Source organism: Neltuma alba, unplaced genomic scaffold, assembly GCF_004799145.2.
Source record: "Neltuma alba isolate B1F8T4 unplaced genomic scaffold, ASM479914v2 tig00004898_pilon, whole genome shotgun sequence".
NCBI classification, from domain to species: Eukaryota; Viridiplantae; Streptophyta; class Magnoliopsida; order Fabales; family Fabaceae; genus Neltuma; species Neltuma alba.
In genome coordinates this window covers 1-8,556 of record NW_021633901.1, presented here as the reverse complement: position 1 = coordinate 8,556, position 8,556 = coordinate 1, and the positions used below count along the sequence as shown (strand labels likewise).

General features: G+C 35.5%; 1 protein-coding gene across 1 annotated transcript; it reads right to left on the bottom strand.

Annotated features, from left to right (window-relative positions):
- Positions 1-604: 604 nt before the first annotated feature.
- Positions 605-6,418, bottom strand: LOC114746102 (probable glutamate carboxypeptidase LAMP1). The gene is given in 13 exon segments (XM_028934286.1): positions 605-1,019; positions 1,292-1,438; positions 1,577-1,693; positions 1,895-1,983; positions 2,106-2,189; positions 3,033-3,120; positions 3,349-3,417; positions 3,543-3,695; positions 3,765-3,857; positions 4,883-4,964; positions 5,071-5,138; positions 5,248-5,401; positions 5,403-6,418. Coding segments are annotated over 13 exon segments (2,133 nt in total). The 5' UTR covers positions 6,209-6,418; the 3' UTR covers positions 605-836.
- Positions 6,419-8,556: the final 2,138 nt, after the last annotated feature.

Sequence of the window (8,556 nt, the reverse complement as noted above, 5' to 3'; positions counted from 1 at the left end):
CTGGACCAAGTACTGGGTTCAGTTCTTGATAAGCGACAATCTACATTGTAAAATCCATGCTTTAAGCCTTTGACCATGCTTCTTGAAGGTTTAAAAGTAATGTAATTCTTATTGCCTGCTTTTCAAAGAACCAAATACCTCTGTAAATAATCATCAAATTCAAGAATACAAATGATTTCCAACAAATTTGATCACAATAATTATCAGCTTGGCTTTTGACTGCAATGCCATCAGCTGGGGAAAATTGAGCTCTATCTGAGGCCCCGTCATAGGATCACGTGCTAGTAGGGAGACTGTAGCCACATAGTGAAGCCTAAATACTCCATCCGGTCTTAAATATAGAAGCAGATAACTAATTTGCAGAAATTAAAAAAATTAATTAAGTTAATTATTTGTAAAAAATATGTGTTGGTTTCACTAAAGCAATGATTTTAATCATTTGTATTACAAACTCTCTCTTAACAGAAAACACACACTCTTCATATATGCAATAAGTAATGGAGAGAGTTTAGGGTTAAGAAAAGGTATAATTTGAGAGACAAAATAGATTAAGAGCTTGAATCTAAGAGACTAAAACCAAAGCAAACCCATTTACTAGCTTTTATATCTAAAACTAGAGAGGGTATATTAATGATGGGGAAAGAATTCCCCAGAAAGCTATCGCTTCACTAGGTCACATTCTTTACAATAGGTGTCACATTCTTACACTAGGCACTTGCAAGAGAAATTCATCTGAAATTCAGAGATTATATCCACAACACACTACTTAATCTATCAGCATTTAAAAAAAAAAAAAAAAGGTTCAAACCAAGTGGAAATATACAAGTAAATACTATTCATGTTGGTTGACCCTTTAGAACTAAGGAGGCTTGTCTGATGACTCTTGATACTCTCCAAATTTCGTGCTGGACTCGATGCCATGATTCTTCAGTCTTCAGTTCTTTTGCCACGCTTACAGCATCATCTATCCCCGGGAAGGATTGTGATCCATAGTCATTGTGTTTAGATGGTCCATAGATCTGGAAAATGGAAGCCCGATGATTTAATGTGTTCATCATTTCATCAACAACTTATATATCAAAATGCCATACACGAGTAAAAATTAACATCACTATCAATATCAAGATTATTACTACTAAACAAAATATAATATCTACAGCAAACAGCACTATTCACAAATCACGAGTAGTTATAGTAAATTCATTCCTTAGAATTCGTGCAATGTGCTCTCTTTCTTAAGAGATAATGCCGAAAGAATGAAGAATGAGTTGGCTTGAAATTCACTTCTTACCAAATGCTTATACCATGTCATTCCAACGAGGCCATCTTTGTCAGCAAAGGCACGCTCAGCCATCATCAGTCTATCATTGAGCTCTCTCACTCTCAACTGGTCTTTCTTCCATGCCGTTGTTATCCAACCTCGACTTTCTTCAATTGCCTTAAAGAATTACCTCTCAATTTGAGAAAAGAACATTCCCTCCAAAGTATAAAAATAAAAAAAAAATAAAAAGGAGAGAGAGAGAGAATGCTACTGGTTTCTGTAAAAATGGCGGTCTACAGATATTGAAAGTGCTACCTTTCTCTGGTATTCCATCTCCTTTGCTGCTTTCTCAAGCTCTCTGATGGACTTGAATATGGGAGCCAAACTTATGTCTTTGTTTGAAATCTCACCTTCTAGATTCTTTGAGCTAATCTGCGATTTAAGCTTATGATGTTTTAATCATTAACTAGGTAAGAAGTTGGGAGTGTTCTACCATGCCACATACAAATGAATAAACTATCATTGAATCATACCAAAAATAAAATCTAGTTGGACTATTGACAAGACATGATCAGTACAACTCATTCATCAGCTCTTGTGCAATGCACGGGACCACCTAACATGGACATATACCTGGAGCTCCTTAGCATACGATAGATAGTCAAAAGGCAAGAACTCCTCATCTGCCAGCCAAAGAGCCACTAGACCCCAAACGCTAGCCACTGGTAATTTCCATAACACACGCAGTTATTGACTAGTTTTATTTTTTTAAGCATATGAAACAGGTAAGTAAATTTTCAAGGCTAATTTATCAGAGGCTATAAAAGAAGCTCATAAGATCAACCTGCCACATGCCTTTGAAACTTAGGGTCACCGAATTTCTCCATCCAGATAAAATCATCGTACAATGAGTGGTAGACTGGGTAATCTGCGAATGATTTGAATCAAGTCCAGGTGATATACATCTAATTAGGCTCTGTTTGGGTGCTCCAAAACCGTGGTTTCAGAAGCACTTTTTCGCAAAACGAGATAACCTCATCCACATATTTACTTCGTAATCCGTAAAAGCAATTCTGAAACCATGGTTTTGTTTTTATCCAAACACTCCCTTAATCTGATAGAAATTTCTGATCATGATGCCAACCACAAGGCAAAGGTATATAGATGATTGACATTTATAAAACAATAGAGTATACATATACATGAAGCATTTTCTAAAGCAATCTTTTAAAAGTCTCTAATGCATTGGTAGCATCTGCCCATCCCTCGCCTTTAAGTTGAGGTAGTTATGCTGACATTTTACAATTGAATCAACACTAAATGATAAACTTCCAAGATACCTAGTTCTTGAAGCAGCCCACTATTGACATGAATGGCATATACTAGTTTGCCGTAAAAGGTTTGAGACATCTAGTCCTACAAATAAGACATGTACAAAATGTAGATATAGATAGGACCTAAAACAAAATTCCTGTTACTGGGGGAAAAAAATGGATTTTTCCCAAATTCCCATCCTTTCCTTAGGCGTCAAAGCTTTTATTCTAGGGGTATTACATGTTATTTCATCATAAATACCTAAAAAGCATGCTGACATGTTTTAGTATGAGCTGCTCCTTCACAAACAAATACTTGAACCAAAAGATAGCGACTTCTTTCCTACATCTGTGTTTTTGAGAATTTTCATTGTTTTTTTCTCTACAAAAATTGAATCTACAGAAACCTGCGTCAGGGCGATGAACAGAATTAATAATGAATCAATTCGGACCTTTACCTTTTCCAAAAGACACATCAGTTGATGGAATTCCCACATGCTGCACAAAAGCTGCATAATCTGATCCCCCGCCTCCCAATCTTCCAAACTTTACATGCAGCAACAAGTTTTTTATGAGCATAGATATTGAGATTATACAGATATACCAACATTTAATCCTCACAGATCACTCCCAGGTTTGGTGAAATTAAAAATGGAGTGATTTCTTCCCATTGCAAAATGCAACTTACAAGTTACAATAGGGAGAATACCACATGGGAAACCTTAAGCATTATTAACGTAAATATGGATATGTAAACAACTGCAATTTGCCTACCATTGGAGAACTACCAGAACCAGCCCATGATTCATAGATAGTCAATGATGAGTTATCCGGGTCCTTGACCTTCAAAAGAATCAATATCAATATTAAAAAGCAAGGGTTAGCAGCAAGCAGGAAAGAAACCGAAATGCTAAGACCCCAGAATTTAATCATTAACGTCATTTATACTCATATTAATTCTGCAATACCTGCTGAGTTGCTCGTTTGATTAATTCATCGAGCTGTGGAGTAGCTAGGGCATGGAACCCAGGTCCTCTTACTGCACAGTCAGCGTTCAAGTAAGCAACTGCTCTTGAAGCAAGAATTTCTCTATTCTCTTCTACCCATTCAGTAGATCCTATCTGGAGGGAGTAATGAAATCAAACTTTTGCTGTGTTTAAGTAAAGAGAAGCAGAGAGAAAGAAAAATACAAGGCCATATTCCTCTGCATCCCAGTTACATAAGATAATCGTTCTTCTAGGTTTCCAACCTCTTTTCAGAAGCTTCCCAAGCCGTTGAGCAATCTGCATCATGCAAGGATCAATATCACCCAAATATATATTTTTTTTTTAAATAAATACCTTCAATACAGATAGAGCTCGTGATTCCTTAAAGATTTGGACATCATTTCCTTAGACCTACGGCAGCCAATCTAGGAAAGAGCTGATTTAAAGAGAACTAAAACCAGTGGTCTAGAGGTTTATCCTTTTATAACCATAAGGCTAAAATGGTGATAGACCGTAGGGGTAATGACTGCTTTTTGGGTATAAGATCATCCTTTCTGAGAAAGGGAGAGAGAGTTCAGAATTTTGGAAGATGAAGTAAGGTTTAGGAGAGGGCTGGCCTCTCGAATGCCAGTGTGTGTGCAAGTATTTCTCTGTATTTTGTTGCAGTAGTTTCGGTTAGATTATTCTCTTGGTGGTTTGGGCCAAAAGACAACATGCTCATTGGGCTACCAATGTCTTGTTAATTTCGGTTAGATTATTCTGTACTGGTTGTATTGAGGAATAGGGTATTGAACAGAATCAATGAGTGTCCTGGTAATACTAATTTGCTTTCTTGTGAGTATTAACATCAAAGCCTCAGAATTTCCCCTTCACATTCACTTCTACTCCCAAATTTCTGTACTTTATACTTATTGTCAGCAGGGTTCTATCAAACACTGAGCAGCTTAACTCCCCCCCCCCCCCAAAAGTTCCATCCTTCAACAGATAGACAATGATACAACACAATCAATAATACTTTGATCACATAAAAGAAACTCAATATCCTCTAAAGCATAGTTTCAAATTCGAGTCATGTTAATGGGGAAAAAAAATGCTAGGAGAGCCTCACCATTAAGTACCTAATGCGCTCAAACTGATATGATAATATCAAATGCCAGATAATTCTCACAAAACAAGATTGTACAAGCTTTCAAAGATCAAAATGTTCAATCAAGCTTTAAGTACTAATCGAGAAAACCAATTGAAACTTGATCATCATTAGAAGCCAAAATAGGCTTCACCCTTCAGCTCAAGTAAACCCGTAGCTATGCAGCCATCTTTACCTCAAGTAGTGCTGCAGTACCACTATTAGGATCAACAGCTCCGAACGTCCATGCATCCCTATGGTTACCGAGGATGACAAATCTACAGGTAGTAGCAACAGTCTAAATAATTGCTGGTTGAATGCAAACGATTGCCTAATCATATGATTATATTTATGCCAACTTATAAACAGGAAATTCTTACACACCGATCAGGTTCTTCTGTTCCCTTAATCACACCAATAACATTCTCAATCTTGGCTAACACCTCCTCCCCCTGCAAACCAAAAAGTGAATTAGCAATTCACACAATTGATGTTACATTGATATTGCATGGCTTATGAAGTAGTGATCTTGTAGAAGCTTCAAACTAAATGTATACTTACAGTGTAACTGAGATTGAGAATTCCTGGACCTGGTCCAACCCTGTAAGTAGGTGCATCTTTGTCTCCTTGCCAATCATCATTAGCTACTGGACCACCAATTGACCTTAGTATCTCTTCACCATCCGCTGCTGAAACCGGTAAAGAAGTAAAAGAAAACATCTCCTTCTTTCTCAACTTCATCTTCTGATAGCCGCTCACATTTATCGTCGTCGTCATCTCTACTCGCCCAACCAGGAGTCGTAGGATCACCCAATCCGTTATGTACCGTTCCCACCTGAACACCACTCGGCGGCATCCACCTACCGTCAGGGAACCAACGTGCCTCGCCGGCGCCGCCGTAATCCTTACGATCTGAATATATCACCACCCCAATAGCTCCTTCCTCATACGCATTTTTCACTATATCCCCTCTGTAAATTTCCCCATATCGTGCCAGTACCACTGTACCTGAAACATTCACCTCAATTCCTTTCAACTTCAAATAGTCCTCCACGCGCCCATAGTTGACGTAAACCACAGGACCAATCACAGTGCCTGACTTAGCATAAGCATGGAATGTGGGTAGAACCTCGCCTTCAACATCAGCATAAGGATCACCATCGTAGGTTTCTTGTCGTAGAGTGAAGCTAGTGGGTGGTTTTGGAGATGGGTTTATGAGCAATAAAGAGCGAGAAAGTGGGCATGTGAGGGAGACCTTATAAGAAGTTATGTGGGATGGAATATAAGAGGAGGTGAGAACTGAAAGAACATAAGTTGCGGCCTCGGCGTTGGCTTCGGAGCCGGCAGCATGAGGACGGCGCGTGAGGGTGCGGAGGTGGCGGGATATGGAGGCATTATCAGCGAGGGAATCGGATATGAAGAGGGAATGATAAGTTGATTTTGAAGGTGAAGTAACGAAAAGAAAGAGATAAGAAGTGGCTATGGCCAGTAACGCAGTTGCAGCGACGGTTGGACTGATCATAGGTCCTCTTTAAAAGTTTCGATTTCCCGGGAAACAGATTCGATTATGATATCCTTATTAGAAATTCAACTGCTTTACCTTGATCAGGCTCTAAGAGCCTCTTGATTGAGTCTCCGCAAAATTATCTGCAGTCAGCGATGGAGTGAGAAAGAGAGGCAGAGCTTTTGTTTCTCGTGCAGTACTTTATTAGATGCTAAAAAAGAATTATCATCAAAAGGCACATGAAATTTGTTTAAACATCATGGCTGTTTGACCTGGCATGGGTAAACATAAAAGAAAACGAAACGACGGAAAAAAAACCGTCACCGATTGAAGAACCCGAACGAATGCGCTGTTGTGGTGGCAAGAGCCTATGGGTGCTTGAAAAAAAATATAAAAATATTTTTTCATAAATCTTTACATATTTATGTTATATATCATAAAATTACTTTTAAAATATGATTTTGTTTCTATCAAACATCTTCCTTAATTTAATTTTTCATATTCTTTGTTAAAAGGAAAAACCATTTAGGGATACTATATATTTTTTTAATTTTCAATTTAATACTTGTGCACTTTTCTCTCAATTAAATCTTTATTTTCCTCTATTAATATTGTTAAATCTTGTATAGAGGCTAAAAATATGAGAGATAATGTTACTAAAAATAAAATTAAATAATTTAATTAAAAAGACAAAAATACCTAGATACCAAATTAAAAATGTAGAGAAAGTATAACACCTCTAATATGATTTTTCTCTTATTAAAATCCAGATCTTTTGTCCAAAAAGTGCTTGTTAATACTCCCTCAGTTTTTTTATGAGAAATAATCTTCACATGGTTATGCCCCTAAACATAAGAAACAAATTTTTTTAAAAAAAATGTTCAGCTAGACTTCCACTTTATCTCATTAAATATATGTTCCAGTTATTATTTCTTAAGTCCTCTTTTTACAAGTATAAAATAATTAGAAAAGTATATATATCCTATACAGTCATTGTTTTTAATTAAATTTAACTAACATTTTAAAACTACAATTTTAACAGTTGTTTTTTTATAATTAAAAAAAAGGAATTATGTCTTCATTGCAATGGCAATCCAAGTTTTTAGACTGTACTATCTTATAACACTATTTTCTGGTCCTTAATATAAAACTCCGTTTAACTTTTATTTTAGTTCTAAATATAAGATCTCAATCCAAGTTTTTAGACTGTGCTATCTTATAATACTAACTAGGGTCCTTATATAAAACTCTTTTTACTTTTATTTAGTTCTAATATATAAGATCCTAATCCACTTTATCTCTCATATTTATACATTTTTCCAAGGTAGTCCTTCTGATGATAATAATAGTGTTTAGTCAATACACTTGATTAGTAAGGATATTTAGGAAAGACAATACATATTTATACAAATAATTAACTTAATTTATTTTTTTAATCTCTTTAAATAATCAATTAATTTTTATAATTAGGATCGAAAGTAGTGTATAAGCCATCTTCTTCAATACCTCCCCAAGCCATGTGACTCTCGAACCTCATCATGCTTATCACAGCCATCACAGGCGATTTGATACAGATTTTGTATGTGAGGATGTGGTTGGAATTGTGTATTCACGGACCATAGCAATAATTAGTCTTGTAATTCAAACACCAATCAACTATCAACACCTTTCAATAACATTCTTTTCTTTCCTAAGCATTCGTCCGTGGGCCGTTGAATTTTCTGTTAAGGTAGTTATCAACTTAGGATACGTGTCATGGTGGTTGGCCGCTAGGGGACGTTTCATGCATATGCGTGCACTGCACATTATGATATTATTTGTCATAATTTTTCATACTTCAATAATGTATTAATTTTATCGTATTATTTTGACGCATATGGCGATATACACTTAATTTTACCAATAAATTGACTCTCTCGCCAGATGATGACGGCCTTGGTGTGTCTGTTTTCTAAGTTGTCCAAAACCCAATTGGAAAACCTGTTTTTATCGGTTAGGAAGTTTTAAAAAAAATTAAATAAGAAAATAAAAAAAATGAGTCTTCCATATAAAACCAACATTCATGTTTGTATGCATTAAAAAAAATAAATAAAATAAAAATATGCTTTTAATATTTAATCTTAGATAATATTTTATTTGGTTCTTAATTTTTATGAAATAGTATCTTTTAAGTTCTTTAATTTTAATATTATTAATAAAAAATATTGACACTGGAATTTTATATTGTTAATAAAACATTTCCAAATATTGTCATATTGAATTTAATGTTCTTAAAAAAACACAACAATGAATTTGCTCTTTTTTTTAAAAAAAAAAAAAAAGGAATCAAACTAGAATTTTGTACAAAGTTAGAGATTTGGCCAATT